The following is a 17,286-nucleotide window of genomic DNA, read 5'->3' on the forward strand; positions in this document are numbered from 1 at the left end:
AATTTGACCCAGTATTTGGGTAGAAAAAATAAATAAATTACATAGTTGAAACAACAAATAATTTTAATTAATTTGACCCAGCATTTGGGTAGAAAAATAACAAATTATGTAGTTGAAACAACCCAGTATTTTAATTACTTTGACCCAGCATTTGGGTAGAGTATATAACAAATATGTGTAGTTGAAATTACCTTAATTTGCAGTTAATTTGACCCAGCATTTGGGTAGTATATTTTAACTCGACTGCTGGGTTATAATGGGTCAACCCATCTTGCTGGGTCAAATTAACTACTGCTGGGCTGGTGCTATAATAACCCAGCGGTTGGGTTGAAAATAACCCATATTGGGTTATTTTTAGCCCAACTGTTTTTAGAGTGTATTATTATTATTATTATTATTATTATTATTATTATTATTATTATTATTATTATTATTATTATTATTATTATTATTATTATTATTATAGCCCAGAATAAATTCTGTTTCATAAAGTTTTGATACATACAAAATTATTCATTCACAATAAATAATGAAGATTTTTGACATACTGTCATTCATTACATGATTATTTGAATCCCTTTCAAAGAATAATAATAACATTTGTCAGATTAAATCATAGTAAAATACAAATTTGCATGACTCATTGAATCATTAAATGTAATAAAACATTTAAATGCTTATGAATTGCTACCTAAACAATTAATTCACACTGATTTAACATATTGTGAGTCATTGATTCGCTTTCTAAAATAATATTAATCAGTTTGAATCATGGTATAATTAGCATGTTCATGATTCATTGAATTACTGTAAGATAAAAAATATTGGCTCAATATCTAAACAGTCAATTCTCATTGAGTCACTAAGACATCATGAATTACTAAATCACTTTCTAAATAAATTATATTTATCAGACTGAATAATAGTACATTTGAATTTACATAATTCATTGAATCACGTCTTAGAAAAACAAACTGAATCATTAAATGTAAATAACGATTAATTTATTCACTACTTAAATAATAAGTTCACAAAAATTCATAGAGACTTGCAACAGTTCATGATTCTTTAAATTACTTTCTAAAATAATATTGATCAGGTTGTGGCAAAATTAGAATTTGTATGGTTCATTGAATCACTTTCTAAATAAAGAAACTGAATCATAAAATATAAGCGAGCCATTGAATCATGGTTGGACTGAATCCTGTCATGACTGGACTGAATGATGGGCTGTTTGGTTGTGTGTGAAGCTAAGTGGTCTGATAGGAGTTTCTGAAGCAGTGGGATCCACTCTGAGTCGTGGGGATCAGAGTGGTCCGGATCACTGGACTTTACTGGGCGCTGCGTTTGTTTGGCTGGTCCGGCTGCTGCCGCTGTGTAATCCCATCAAACGCAGCCCAGCGCCGCCAGCAATTAGCCAAGATTAGCGTGAAGGAGACGGCAGATTGAGGGGTTTTACCAGCCCCCCACCCGGCCCAATCCTGTTCAAGCCCTCCTCAGACCCCTTGCTTCCACCTGAAATTAATTAATTATTAATTAGACCAATAAATAAGTTAAATAATCAGCATGCAGCTAAGTAAAAGCAATACAAAACAATAAAAAACATTATTATTATTATTTAGTAATATAAAGATATCGCATTATTAACATGTGTACATGTGTAATAACTGTTAGTATTGATGATATGATCAGCAGAGGCGGGTTCGCAGTGCTGTGTGTATATCAGTGTAATAAACAGTGAATAAACGCTTTATTATGGGGAGTGGGAGTATTTGTTTATGGTTTGTTTTCTTTATTTGCTTTGATTTTTATCTCTGGATTTCTCTCTGATGTTCCATTAACTGCAGAATCTGCCCGTGGCACTGAGTGTGTGTGTGTGTGTGTATGCATGAGTGTGTATGTGAGCCCATGTATGTCCAGTCAGAGCTGCTTCTGCTCCAGCGCTTCTGCCCGTCACTCAGGGTCAGACAGGGACTCTCAGTGGACCAGGACAAAGGTCACCTCACTGCCCGAGCCCCTGGCTGCCCGACCCCACAGACCTACAGAGAGAGAGAGAGAGAGAGAGAGAGAGAGAGAAAATGAGAGAGAGAATGAGAGCGAGAGTGAGAGACAGAGAGAGAGAGACAGAGAAAGGGTTATATACAGTGTTATTCTCTCTCTCAAGAATGTTTGGGGTTTGATGATGCTTTGGGTGTAAGCAGTGGAAAAAATGTGTGTGTGTGTGTGTGTGTGTGTGTGCGTGTGTGTGCGCTTGCGTGTGTGTCACCCCTTAGGGGGAGGAAATAGACATCACGGGTCAGCTACTGCCATCTCCGTTCATTTCCATACAGAGAGAGAGACAGAAAGAGAGAGAGAGAGAGAGAGAGAGAGAGAGAGAGAGAGAGAGAGAGAGAGAGAGAGAGAGAGAGAGCATATCACACTAAATATCACGTTAACAAGCAGTATACACGCAAATACTATACACACACTCAAACACTATACACACACTCAAACACACTATACACACACACACATACACATTTGGTTACTGTATGGGTAATGCTTTGTTTTAAAATGTAGAATCTGTTCTGTCTTATTTCTCCAATCTAAAAATGGTTCATTTTTTCATCTTATTAATTTCTACTCTCTAGAAATGTTTATTTCTATACTCCAGAAATGTTAATTTCTGCACTCTAAAAATGTTAATTACTGCATTCTAGAAATATTCATTTCTACACATTAGAAATTGTTTATTTCTGCACTCTAGAAAATGTTAATTTATACACTTTAGAAATGTTCATTTCTGCACTCTAGAAAAATTCATTTCTACACTCTAGAAATTGTTCATTTCTACACTTTAGTCATTGTTGATTTCTACACATTAGAAATTGTTCATTTCTGCACTCTAGAAATGTTAATTTATACACTTTAGAAATATTAATTTCTATACTCTAGTCATTCTACACATTAGAAATTGATTATTTTTATACTATAGAATTGTTAATTTCTACACTGTAGTCATTCTACACATTAGAAATTGTTATTTTTTATACTATAGAAATGTTAATTTCTACACTCTAGTCATTCTACACATTAGAAATTGTTATTTTTTATACTATAGAAATGTTAATTTCTACACTCTAGAAATGTTTATTCCTACACTCTAGTAATTGTTCATTTCTGCACTCTAGATATGTTAATTTCTACACTTTAGAAATATTCATTTCTACACTCTAGTCATTGTTAATTTCTACACTTTAGAAATATTAATTTCTACACTCTAGTCATTGTTAATTTCTACACATTAGAAATTGTGAATTTTTACACTCTAGAAATTGTTCATTTCTACAGTCTAGAAACGCTAATTTCTTCACTTCAGAATTTGTTAACCTCTGAGACAGTTCACTATTATTTGCTGTTTAAAGTGTATAACTCATGCTTTGGCAACACAGATGTATCACTATTTGTCATGCCAATAAAGCACTTTGAATTGAACTGAACTGAATTGAATTGAGAGAAACAGAGAGAGAGAGAGAGAGCACCTCGTCACATACACAGGTGTGTTTGGACATATCAGGTGTGTACAGGTGTGTGTGTAGAGAGAGAGAGAGAGAGAGAGAGGTAGAGAGAGGTGTAGAGAGAGCAGACTGGCTGGATTAGTAGCATGGCACTACTCTGGTGGGCACAGTGTGGGCGTGGTTACTGTATAAACATATTGGCATGTGCGTTTGTGCTGCCGCTGTCTGGACGAGCGAGTGTGGAAGGAGAGGGTGGAGTAATGAAGCTCCGCCTCAATCACATCTTTCACATCATTGCTCCGCCCCCTACGGGACTCCTCACCTGCCGAGACAGTGTACTGAGTATTAAAGGGAAACTCCACAAAAATAAACTGTACAGCAGGTGGCGCTATGCTGACACACACACAGACACACACACAGCACTGCTGCCTTGGAAGTCGGGTCTGCTGTGGTCTCAGTGGGGCATTACACCCTACGGGGCCTGGCAGGCAAGTCCAGACCCACCCACACACACACACATACACATTCACACTTTCTCACACACACACACACACACACATACACACACACTCTTATCCACACACACTCATGCTGGTGGTGTTTGTTCCCACTGTGTTTGACCGTGGAGAGTTAATAACATTGGGAGCTCATGCAGGTTGCCCTTAAACACACACACACACACACACACACACACACACACACACACACACATGCACACATCATTCTTTCCAACACACACATGCTGCTGCTCTCACCTCTAAGTGTGTGTCCCTCATAGAGAGAGCAGTGGGAAAGAGGCAAGTGAGACTGTGTTACAGTTTATTACAAAAGTGGTTGCTGAGGTATTAGCTTGTTATGGTCATATAGAAGTTACATACTGAAGTTGCTATGGTTTCATAACATGTGGTTGTTGAGGTATCTAAAATTTAACAGTGGTTATTGTTTTTTTTTTATCTAAATGCAAATGGTTGCTACAGCGATTTAAGTAAGTGATCGCTAGAGTGTGGCAAAATTCCGTTTCCATTTTTCCCAGGTGGTTTATATGGTTTTACTCACCTGTTCATATGGTATCTTTGATTTATCTTAGTTGCTAGGGTTTTGCTGAGTGAATTTTTTTTTGTATCCACAGTGGCTGCGATATTAAGTTAGCATGCTATCCCAAGTTCCATGTAAGGTTTTTGTTAGGCTGTGCCTATGGTGGTTTATAGGGTTTTGCTAAATGTTGGTACCAAGGTTTCTATGTTGGTTGCTGTAGTGTTATAGATGAAAGTGTTTCTAGGAATAAAGCAGGTCTAATTGTGGTTCTAATGATGATTAGTTTTGATGACAGGTCAATGATGAACCATCATTATACTGTTGTAGAAGCTGTTGTATAACAACGTAAATAAACATCATTCTAAACATAAGAATGTTTAGAATGTTTAGAATGTTATTTTTACATCTGCACAGTCAGAGCAGTCTGCACAGTCAGAGCAGTCTGTGTAGTCAGAGCTGTTTGCACAGTCAGAGCAGTCTGTGTTGTCAGAGCTGTTTGCGTAGTCAGAGTTGTTTGCGCAGGCAGGGCAGTCTGCACAGTCAGGGCAATCTGCGCAGTCAGAGCAGTCTGCACAGTCAGAGCTGTTTGCGCAGTCAGAGCTGTTTGCACAGTCAGAGTGGTCTCCACAGTCAGAGTGGTCTCCACAGTCAGAGCAGTCTGCACAGTCAGAGCAGTCTGCACAGTCAGAGCAGTCTGTGCAGTCAGAGCTGTTTGCGCAGTCAGAGCAGTCTGTGCAGTCAGAGCTGTTTGCGCAGTCAGAGCAGTCTGTGCAGTCAGAGCTGTTTGCGCAGTCAGAGCAGTCTGCACAGTGAGAGCTGTTTGCGGAGTCAGAGCAGTCTGTGCAGTCAGAGCTGTTTGCGCAGTCAGAGCAGTCTGCACAGTGAGAGCTGTTTGCGGAGTCAGAGCAGTCTGTGCAGTCAGAGCTGTTTGCACAGTCAGAGCAGTCTGTGCAGTCAGAGCTGTTTGCGCAGTCAGAGCAGTCTGCACAGTCAGAGCTGTTTGCGCAGTCAGAGCAGTCTGCGCAGTCAGAGCACTTTGCGCAGTCAGAGCTTTGTTAATCCTGCCATAAATCCAGCTGTCGTCCCGCAGCCGCTCTGGAGTGACTCCCCATTCTTTTCTGCCTGATCGTCGCCCGAGAACTCTGACGGGTGTTTACCATCGCCTGATTAGCAGCCGCCATCGTCAGCCATCAGGAATAGCTGCAAATCAATCGGAAGAATAAAGAGAGAGAGAGAGAGTGAATAAAGACATTGGTGCGGGTGAGATTGAGCTTTCCGAGCGGTGACACGTCTCATTCTCCTTTTTAAGTGACAGATAGAAGGAGGAAAATGAAGAAGCGAGGCGGAGAGTCGGCAGCGTTTATGAAACAGTGATTATCTCGGCGCTCTGACAGCGGGCTGAGTGCTTTCAGCTGGCCTGCACTTCATTTAGGCAGGGCTTATTGCTCCCGCAGCCAAAACACCACCGACTGCTCATACCCACCAATAACAGCTCAGATCTGTCTCACTGAGAGAGAGAGAGAGAGAGAGAGAGAGAGAGAGAGAGAGAGAGAGAATTTGGGTTGGGGTACAGTGGGAAAGAGAGAGAGAGTCGGGGCATTTTCACATAGGACAGGAACACTTGCTCCATAAGCTCAGTATGTTTGTCCAAGTGTGAAATGTAACACTTAATTGTAATTGCAGTGTAACAAATGAGATTTGCAGTGTAACGGTTGGGAACTACAAGGTTACAAATGAGGTTTGATGTAAAATAAATAAAAAAAATTGATTGTAACTGTTGAGAACTTAAGAGTGACTAATAAGAATTGCAGTGTAACAGGCAAAACTCGCAGGGTAACAGATGAGAATTGCAGTGTAATATGAGATTTGCAGTGAAACGGTTAAGATTAGCAGTGTAAAAGCTGCACTGTAACCTGAGATTTCAGATTTGCTGAATAACAGTTTTGAATTGCAGTGTAACAGTTACGAATTGCAGTTACATTAAGAAAACTGCAGTGTAACATGAGATTTGCAGTGAAATAGTTTTGTATTTCAGCATAACAGTTATAAATTGCAGTGAAACAGTTATGAATTGCAGAGTAATAGATAGAAACTGCAGTGTAACAGTCGTGTATTTTAGCACAGTTAAATATACAGTTTTAACAGTTTAGAAATGCAGTGTAACTGTTGTGAATGGCAGTGTAACAGTGTAGACTTTCAGTGTAACAGTTCAGAACGGCAGTGTAACTGTTGTGAATGGCAGTGTAACAGTGTAGAGTTTCAGTGTAACCGTTCAGAACTGCAGTGTAACTGTTGTGAATGGCAGTGTAACAGTGTAGAGTTTCAGTGTAACAGTTCAGAACTGCAGTGTAACTGTTGTGAATGGCAGTGTAACAGTGTAGAGTTTCAGTGTAACAGTTCAGAACTGCAGTGTAACTGTTGTGAATGGCAGTGTAACAGTGTAGAGTTTCAGTGTAACAGTTCAGAACTGCAGTGTGACACAAGTACAGTTTATAGTACAGAAAGTACTCGTGCACTATAATAAAGGTAATAATAATGGTTGCACAGTTCAGAGGGGGTACATGCAGGCTCGCTCTAGTAGCTTAACCTCTCACGCAGGTGCTGTTAGCAAAGTGCTAAACGGGTTCAGTGACAGGCGGTGAGCCTCATTAGGTCCAGATGCTGCCTGACACACACACACACACACACACATGCTCCCTGGCTCGGACAGATGTAGAGGTGGTGGAGGTGATGTTAGGGATTAGGGCAGCGCTTGTGTTCCTGTGATTAGAGCCGAGAGAACAGATTGGGCACAGCCAATAAAGACCCCTGGACTGCTGCTCCACAGAGGCGGAGCTACAGCCTCTTATTAGGTTGAGTATATAATAATAACACTGTAAATGTAGGTATTGTGATATATACTAACAAGGCGGGGCTACAGTCTGTCATTAAAGTGAATATACAGTATATTAATTATACTCTAATTGTAGGTATTGTGATATATATACACCGAGGAGGCAGAGCTACAGTCTGTCATTAGAGTGAATATACAGTAAAGTAATAAGACTGTAAATGTAGGTATTGTGATATACACAGAGGAGGCAGAGCTACAGTCGCACATTAGAGTAAATATACAGTATATTAATAACACTGTAAATGTAGGTATTGTGATATACACTGAGGAGGCGGAGCTACAGTCTGTCAGTAGTGTTGAACAGTAAGTGAAGGATATATGAGGACGTGGTGCGGGTGTTCTGCCAGGCCCAGTTGGCCGTGTGTTTGGCATGGTGGTTCCGCTCGGGCCCGGTTGGCCTCTGGACAGATTGCAGCATCTGCTGTTTGTGTGAGCGGATGGGAGCGGCGGGCGGAGCTTCGTTTCCTGCTGATTAGATGAAATGTCAGTAGCGTTTCTCCCGCTGATCTGCAGCCGGTGGGCTCGCCGGGCCGCTGTGTGAGCGGTGTGTGTGCTGATGCAGTGAGAGACCCCCGATCCGTCAGAGCGGCGCTGTGATGGATAATACACACCGGTACTGCAGATACACACCGGTACTGCATCAGAACCACTGCAGACGACTAGCTCACAACTAGCTGGCGGCCTTCGGATAGTCTGGATCATACAAGAAGAAATAGTACACTCAGAATAAGATTTTATATGAATCAGATTTGTTTATTGTTATTTTTATTTTAACATACTGCACAATTTCAGACAATAAATGTCATTAATTAATTCACCCAACAGAAACCCATATATCAACCATTTTCCCTTTTGGGAGAAACCAGTCATCTCTTTACTATTGTAAGGTGTTCAATTTTAAATGAAATATTCATGATTAAAGAAATCTAAATAAAGCACATTTAAGGTTTAAATATATATATATATATATTTATATTTTTATATATATATATAAGTCACAACCAGTGTCAATTAATAATCAGTTGAGACATTATTTAACCATTAAACAATGTTAATTACTTTAAGTAAAGTTAATTAATTCAAGTCTTAAATACTGATAATCGATCAATGTAATCTTATAAAAATGTGTTACCTAATGCTGTACAACAGAGTTTATTTCCCATTTTTTGCAACACATCCCTCATTTAACACATCATAAAATGTTCTGCACAAAAATGCGATCCACCAATTAAAATATAGAATAAAAACATCATAACACTATATCAAAGTAGTCTATTAAATTGATTGATAGGCTTAAATTGTTTCTTGATTTAATCTATTGAGGTGAAATTCCTTTTTTTTAATCATTTATCTATGATGGGTAAAACTCATACAATAATATGGGGAAAAAATATATATTATTAATATTGAAATTTTTACTCAAATGTGCATGTATTTATTAACACACTTCAACAGGCATGTGAAAATAAATATATGATAAATACATTTTTGAATAACAGCAAAAAAATTATCTTTTCCCACATAATTTCAAAACATTGTGTTGCTTTATTAATCATTATACCATCACTATCAGAACAAAATCTCATATCTCCACATTTTCTTCCAATAGATTCCATTAGAAGGAAAACAACCTCAGCTAGTAATGGAAGCTGAAGTACAATAGAGCTCCTCAGTTGATACATCTGTCAGAAAATGACAAAAATGCAATACAGGGAGATACAAGTTTTTGTTCCAGAATTAAAAAAGCAGGTTGTCCGGAACATCTGGAGAGTTCTAGTGATGTAAACAGTATCAGGACTCAGGAGTGGGTTTAGAGATGGCGGTGGTGGTGGCGGGAGACAGAGGGACTGAAGGAAACTGTGCTGTTATTTTTTTTGTTATTTTTTTTGACGCAAAGTCTGAAAAACATCACCAAAAATAAAAATCCTCCACCATCTGCTCAGAGTCCGCTGGGCCAGGAGAAGCTGCTTTTGGACGTGAGGAAAGTTCTGAGTGTGTTCTGATCAGTTCAGAGTCTGCTATAGCCTGCAGTCCTCATATAGATACAAAAAAAAACATACTGCAGTGGGAAAATCACAAACATGGCAACCCTGTAGTGCAGTCTTGTCCCGGTGGGTGAGTTCACGGTTAGGTTTCAGCACCAAAAAGACCCTTTTTGCAAAGAATTATGGTAAATATTACACATTTTAATAAATAATGTGTTTTTGTCATTTTTTAATGTATAGAACAGGGAAATAATATCAACATAATAATGAAAAAGGAATGATATATAAACATAAACATAACAGATTACAATCTATAATACATTATATCCATGTTTATTATGCATTATGAATCGTGATCATAATGCATCTTAAGTTGTGTTTATAACATGTTGTACGTCAATACCAAGAAACTCAGTCCCAGCTTGCAGAATTATGCATTATGACTAAAAAAGCTTCCAACTTTTAAACACACCCTCAAAATGCTCTTTACTCTAATACTAATTATTTTAATAACGTATGAATTATACTTAGTTATAGCCTACTTATACGTCTTATGACAGGTTTAAGTAAAGTGACAGACTTTCATTATGTGACTAGATTATTACTGATAAATATATACTATTTTAACATACATATTATGAGCACAGTTTATAATGTATTATGATCACAAGTCATAAAGCATAATAAACATGGCTATAATGAGTTACGCATGTTTATTATGCATTATGTCTAATAGAGATGACATGCATAGAAAGTGTTACCATCATATATATATATATATTTTTTTTTTTTTCACTATTCGTGATTTTGTACAGTGTGCTGCAGTGCCACATGTGGTCAGTGTTAAAGGTTACTCAGTGCAGTAAGTGAAGGGTTAAATACCTTCGGGGTAAAATAACCTCATTCCTCATGTCTGATGTTTATCTGAGGTCTGATTTATATATATTGTGCTGTGTGGGTTTTTTATATTGGTGTGTGAAAGTGACCCACATCTGTATTTAGCGTGAGACACACCTGCGCCCTCAAATATCCATAACATCACATGATCCACACGCATCACAAACAACATCAAAACAACAAGATTAAACATTCTTTATTTACTGTATTTGTGAGGCAAATAAAGAAGTTGTTGCTGACTCTGGGGATGTTTAGACAGACCACTCACTAACACAGAGTGAAATATGTCCATATTTATAACAATACATTTTAAAAATACTAGTTAAAGACTAAATAAAAGTGAATTAAAATAAAAAGAGACTAAAGACAAAAAGTGAATGATTTAAAAAGAAAGCCTTTATTTGTTGGGATAGGTGTTGGGTAGGGTGGTAGGGCCTTGGGTGGAGTGGTGGGGGTTGGATGCAGCTTGTGTTGGGTGATAGATGGGGTGTTGGCTGGTGTTGGTTGGGGGTTTTAAGGGTTGGATAGGGTTTTGGGTGAGGCTAGCTAGTGTTGGGTGTTAGATGTTGGTGTGTGGGTGGTGGTTGATTTTGGAAGAAGGTGTTGCATAGGTGTAGTATTGGGTACGTGTGTTAAATGGGGTGTTAGGTGTCGGGTGGGGGTGTTAAGCGAGGCTATTGTTGGGTTTGTGGTTTGTTGTGTTGGGTGGGGGTGTTGAGGGTTGGATGGGCTGTTGGGTGAGGCTAGTCTTGGGTGTTGGTTGATAGGTGTAGTATTGGGTGTGTGTGTTAGATGGGATGTTAGGTGTTGGGTGGGGGTGCTGAGTGGGGTTAGTGTGGGGTTCAGGGCTGGTTGTGTTGGGTGGTGTTGGGTGAAGATGTATGTGGGATTCATGTGCACAGTTATTCTAAACCATGCCATCTGATTCTGATTCTGATTAAGAGGAGCAGATTGAGACATTAGACTAAGAAAACAGATACAAACTGGTTTGTAATGTGAACACAGTCCTAACAAAATCACATCAGGTGATGTTTTGCTGTTCATTAGAAATAGTGTAACACACACACACACACACACACACACACACACACACACAGTGCAGATTATTGGCCCCGCCCCTTGCTCTCCTCACCTCTCATTACACACAGATTACAGTGGTGTTTGAAAGTTTGTGAACTTTAGAATTTTTCTTTATTTCTACATAAATTTATCCTAAAACCTTATTAGATTTTCACAGAAGTCCTTAAAGTAGATAAAGCGGAGGGATTTTTGCCCCGCCCATTTCTTTATATAAAACAGCATCACACATTTACCCACAGGTGTTGCAGCTGGGCCTGTAGATCCTGTTCTACACTCGTAGTTTGCTAAAGCTGCGATCCCAGCTGCTTGAAGTTTCGCAATCTGGGGAAGAAATTTATTGGAACCCCTTGTTGTGTTTGGGCGAGCATTATTGGTCAAATCTGAAGGTCGTTTTCTCCCTAACAAATCCTGAATTTGTTGCTAAAAATGAAGCGTTAACAGACCGTTGCAGTCTGGAAATCACTGCTGTCTGTTGATTTGTTAGGATGTTCAGGACTTCTGATAAAATCTAATAAAGTTTTAGGTAAAATTTATGCAGAAATACTGAAAATTCTAAAACCTTCACAAACTTTCAAACACCACTGTATAATAACAGTGTATTATTGAGATGCTGTGTGTTGTGTGTGAGCAGTAAGTCGTATTTATCCTCTTGTAGGTGGCGTAACGAGAGTTGACCGAGAGAAGGGGGCCGGCCAAAACAGACTGCACTAAAATTCTTCTTTTTTTTTCCCCAAAATCTCAAACAAATGAAAGAGAAATAAAGTGCACATGCTTTTTGTTTTTTGCCGAGCGTGCCGGATCGTGCCGGACCGTGCCGGAGGAGCTTGTGGTTGTCTGTATCTGAAACTGTGCTGCAGCTCCTCCTTCTGTTTTTTTTTTTTTGTTTTTGTTTTTGGTGGACAGACACTCAGAACTCCTACCGGACATGAGAGGAAACCCGTCTTCTTGGACACGCGCCAATGTTGACTCTGTTTTCTGACTTTTTAGAGCTTTTTGAGAGTTCCTCTCTCCTCTTTACCGATGCTGGGAGTATTTCAGGAGTATAACGGATCAGTACTGGACTCGGGTTTGGACGGGTCGGATTCAGAGACTGGACTTTAGTTTTCCTGCTCCTCAAATCTCACGGAGTCACAGAGCTTTAAACAGTTCAACAGGTACAGCTTTCTGCCCACTGCCTCTGCATTCACCTCTTTTCTTTTCTCCTCCTCTTTACTCCTTTCATCATATCTATACTCTCCTCCACTTACTTTCCCCTGCTTTCCTTCTCCTCCTCTGTCATCTCAGACTTTTTTTCTTTTTTCTCCTTCTTTCTCTTCTTTACTCCTCTTCATTGCTTTATTCTCTTGTTATTTTTCTTTCCCCCAATTTTTCTGTTGCCAGTTTTCCTCTTCACTGACTGCTCCTCCTTTATACTTTTTATTCCCTTCTCCTCATCTCTTCTCGTTACTTTTTCTTCTCCTTTCTCCTTATTACTTCTTTATTCTCTGCATTCCTTTCACCTCCTTTCTTCTCCTTACTCCTCTATCAACTTGTAATTTCTCCTCATCTTTCCTCTTTACTCATTTCTCCTCTTTCCTCCCTCCTCCTCCATATTTCTTTCACCTTCTTTCTTTTCCTCTTTACTGCTTTCTCCTTATTTGTTCTCTGTAACCCTTTCTCCTCCATGATCATCTATATTCCTTTCACCTCCTATTTCCTCTTTACTTCTTTATTATCTTGTCATTCCCGCTCATTCGTCCTTTTTACTTCGTTCTCCTAATCTCTCCACTTTACACATTCTCCTCTTTACTCCTTTATTCTATCATTATTTTCCCTTATTCTACCTCTTTACTTCCTTCTCCTCGTTACTTTTCTTTACTCATTTATTCTCTCGTTATTTCCCCTCATTCCGTCTTTGTACTCCTTTCTCCTCATTCCTCCTCTTTACTCATTTCTCCTCATCTCTCCTCTTTACTCCTTTCTCTTCTTTACTCCTTTATTCTCTTGTTATTTGCCCTTATTTTGCCTTTTTACTTCTTTCTCCTCATTCATCATTTTTACTTCTTTCTTCTCATCTTTCTTCTGTATTACCTTTCCTTTTCTCTCCTTATTACTCCTTTCTCCTCGCTCTTTACTCCTTTCTCCTATTCATTTCTTTATTCTCTTGTAATTTCTACTCCGTAGGCCTCTTTACTTCTTTCTCCTCATTCATCCTCTTTACTCCTTTTCCTTATCTCTCCCCTTTACTCCTTTCTTCTCATGCCTCCTCTTTACTTTTTTTCTCCTCATCTCTCCTTATGACTCCTTGTTTCTCTTCACTTCTTTCTCCTGCTTTCTCCTTTTGACTTGTTTCTCCTGCTTTCTCCTCTTTACTTCTTTTTTTACTCTTTCCCTTTCTCCTCTCCTTCTTTGTTCTGCTCTCTCATTCTTTCTGCTGCCTTCTCCTCTCTGCTCTACTTTTTCTCTGGTTGTGCGCCCAGTGTGTTGGTGGTCTGGTTGGGGGTCTCAATAGATGTTTGATAGGAGAGGATTACAGTCAGCCCCCCACTCAACCCACCACCATCACCTCCCAACCACCCCACCCCAAAGATTACTGATCGCATGAATTCACCCACTGGAATGTTCAGTGGCAGTAATCTGATGGGGTGACGAAACCTCCTGCACTTCCTTCCACCTCACACACTCACACACACACACATACACACACACACACACACACACACACACACACACACACGAGCATCATTAAGCACCAGATACTGGTTTGCCTTCCGATACGCTGCCGTGAGCTCGGAGCTCCTGCTGTATATATGTATCTAACATTAAATAATATTTATTATTATGGAGTAAATAAATAATCGATGAATCTATATTTAGTATGTTTATGAGAGCGATACAGTCAGTGGTCCCGTGTGTTCCTGCTTCTCTGTGTGTGTCTGCAGTGCTGGACCGAGTTTGGACCTGTAGCTGAGCTGTAGTTAGCTGTAGGGGTTCTGCAGAAGGAAACACTGTGCCTGTGAATGTCATTTATATTCCGACATTTTTACTACAATAAAATCTCACAAAACAATGTGTGTGTGGTGTTGTGACTGAGCGGCACACCTCAATACATGCAGTACATTTAATCTGGAAAAGTGGTTCATTTTAGTACTGAAAATGCTCCCTGTATAGGGTACTAAAAAAACTTTATATATACTAATAAAAACTAAAGTGTGTTTTGTATATTAAAAGGACATTTGTGTATGAAAGGTTTGTACAAAGTAGTAGCTTTATACAATACTGAAAAAAGGTTTTATATAGTACTGGAAATGTTTTTTGTACACTATTAAAATATTTCTACATAGTACTGAATGGGTGTTCTATATAGTACTAAAACAGGCCTCCATAGTTTTAAATACTGATAAAGTATTGTATATGATAATGAAATTTCTATTCTATATATCACTGCTATACAAACGGCTTTGGTATAGTATCAAAAGACTTTACAGCTCTGGAAAAATTAGAGACCGCATAAAATGATTAGTTTCTTTGATTTTACCAAATTGAAAGAGGAAGATGGATGATCACAAGCCATTAAACCAAGCTGAACTGCTTGAATGTAATCCAAAAGCAGTGTGTAAGACTGGTGGAGGAGAACATGCCAAAATGCATGAAAACTGTGATTAAAAACCAGGGTTATTCCACCAAATATTGATTTCTGAACTCTTAAAACTTTATGAGTATGAACTTGTTTTTTTCTTTGCATTATTTGAGAAAGCTCTGCATATTTTTGCTATTTCAGCCATTTCTCATTTTCTGCAAATAATTGTTTTAAATTATATATTATAGAATAAAAAAACAATGTTCATTTTACTCAAATATATACCTATAAATAGCAAACTCCTAGAAACTAAAGTGGTCTCTTATTTTTTTCCATTTCTAAAATGGCTTTTGTATAGTACGAAAATATTCTATACATTACTGAAAGTGTGTCTGTATCGCACTGAACAAACTGTGTATAAATATGGTTTGGAAGGTACTGAGCAAAATTTTGTGTATAGTGCAGAAAAATGTTTATTTATCACTGAAAAATGACTGTACTGAACACACACACAAACAGACACACACAATAGCTGAATGTACACTATGACACAATTGTGTGTGTGTGTGTGTGTGTAGATCTGATCTGAAAGCACCACTGAACTTAATTAAATCATAACCATCGGCCTAATTATCACCATGATAAACAGCATCACACACAAACACACACATACTCACAAACACACATTCTCCCCCTCTCTCCTGAGAGAGGTTCTGGTTGCTGTGTGTTGTTGAGTGTTAATAACCCCCCGTCCCACAGGCCTCCTCCACCGTCCCACTCCTAATCAGCCTTACAGCTTACAGTGTGTGTGTGTGTGTGTGTGTGTATGAGTGTGTGTTCATACATTTTGTGTAAAGTCGTGAAAATAAAACCCAGAGAAGAACAGTTCTATCCAACCGAACCAAGGTTTCATTATTAACTGTAGAGTAGTGCTGCAACTAATGACTATTTTCGATTAGTCAATTAGTCAACATTCTTTTTGTCATGCCCTATATTTGAACGTTTAAGGTCCTGGACCAATTGTGCAGTACTAAAAGTTTGACATAAGCCCTATCTGGACTGGGTTATTTTCTCAGGGGGACATCTGTGAAAAATATTTCACACTTCTTCTCAGTGATAATACTCTTGCATCCGGACTGCAGTTGAAAAAACAGGAGGACCAGTAAGTTTTTTGGCTTTTTCAGTCATGTGACATTGAGTTCAGTAGCTCCTCCATTTCCACTCGCTGTTGTGTTTACGTGGATCTCCGTGGAAACGCGTGCCCAAAGTGTAAAGATTCCAAAATTCCAACTTTATACTTCACATATTTATTCTCTGGCAGACTGAGAGCATCAGTGAAGTCTGGATCTGATGTTGGATAATCAAATATCAACAAAATCCTATCCAAAATTATTGTATGGAGCTCCTTTATTCCAGGGTACACAGTAGCACTGTTCTACAGCTCCATACTGGGGGCTTTATACCCCTTAATCCCACACCTGGCATTAGACATGGAGCCATCAGGTTCATGTGATCACAGCTGCAATAGAACATCCTATTATAGGGGCTGTCTGAATACTTTTGAACGTATACACATAAGGGGGGCTTGACCTTATGTCAGGACACTGAGTGTTTGGTGTGTGTGTGTGTGTGTGTGTGTGTGTCTGTGTGTGTGTGTGTGTGTGAGAGAGAGAGAGAGAGAGAGAGAGAGAGAGAGAGAGAGAGGAAGAGAAAGAGAGAGATAGTTTTAACTCTACCTCTGAAATTTAGTTTGACATGCCAGCTGCTGCCCTGCACCAAAACATATGTACACCAGCACACACACACACACACACACACACACACACAGGCCCATTTTCAGGGTTCAAATCTCTAAATGTGTATGTGTGTGTGTGCTGATTGATTGTAACAGGTAACGGCCCTGTTTAGCCGTACACACTGCCTCACACCATCTGTCCCCACACACACGCATCCACAGTCTGTTCAGTCAGTACACACACACACACATATTTTCAGAGTTCAAAACCCAAATTTTGTGTGTGTCTGTGTGTCTGTGTGTCTCTGTGTGTGTGTGTACTGATTGATTGTATGGTAACAGGTAACGGCCCTGTTTAGCCGTACACACTGCCTCACACCATCTGTCCACACACATCCTCAGTCTGTTCAGTCAGCACACACACACACACACACAGTAAGCGCTTGGTACCCCTAGCGCAGATGTGCTCCACTTTCAATGGTGCTGACTCTGAGCTCTTAGAGCAGTTTCAGTGTTTTGTGGGTCGGACCATCCACTCAGCTTCAGCTCCTACATCAACTACATCATCAGCAGAGGGGTCCGACAGTACGCATACTGGGTCCGTA

The 17,286-nt window shown here is 39.2% G+C and overlaps 1 protein-coding gene across 6 annotated transcripts in view; it reads left to right on the forward strand.

The window, feature by feature from the left end:
* The window catches only part of pcdh1b (protocadherin 1b), a 200,139-nt gene that overhangs the window by 157,650 nt on the left and 25,203 nt on the right, over nucleotides 1–17,286 (forward strand). Inside the window, exon 5 of one of the 6 annotated variants that reach the window (XR_007440925.1) lies at nucleotides 12,043–12,541. The exons of 3 other annotated variants lie outside the window; for them this stretch is intronic. Coding sequence is in view for 2 of the 3 variants with exons in the window: in XM_022684031.2 (XP_022539752.2) it covers nucleotides 12,043–12,098 (56 nt within the window). In the remaining variant the exon portion in view is untranslated. Of the gene's footprint in view, nucleotides 1–12,042; nucleotides 14,536–17,286 lie in introns of those variants that run through there. 2 more of the 6 variants (XM_022684032.2, XM_022684031.2) reach the window with 2 other exon arrangements.

The sequence above is a fragment of the Astyanax mexicanus genome, chromosome 10 (genome assembly GCF_023375975.1).
Source record: "Astyanax mexicanus isolate ESR-SI-001 chromosome 10, AstMex3_surface, whole genome shotgun sequence".
Lineage (NCBI taxonomy): Eukaryota > Metazoa > Chordata > Actinopteri > Characiformes > Acestrorhamphidae > Astyanax > Astyanax mexicanus.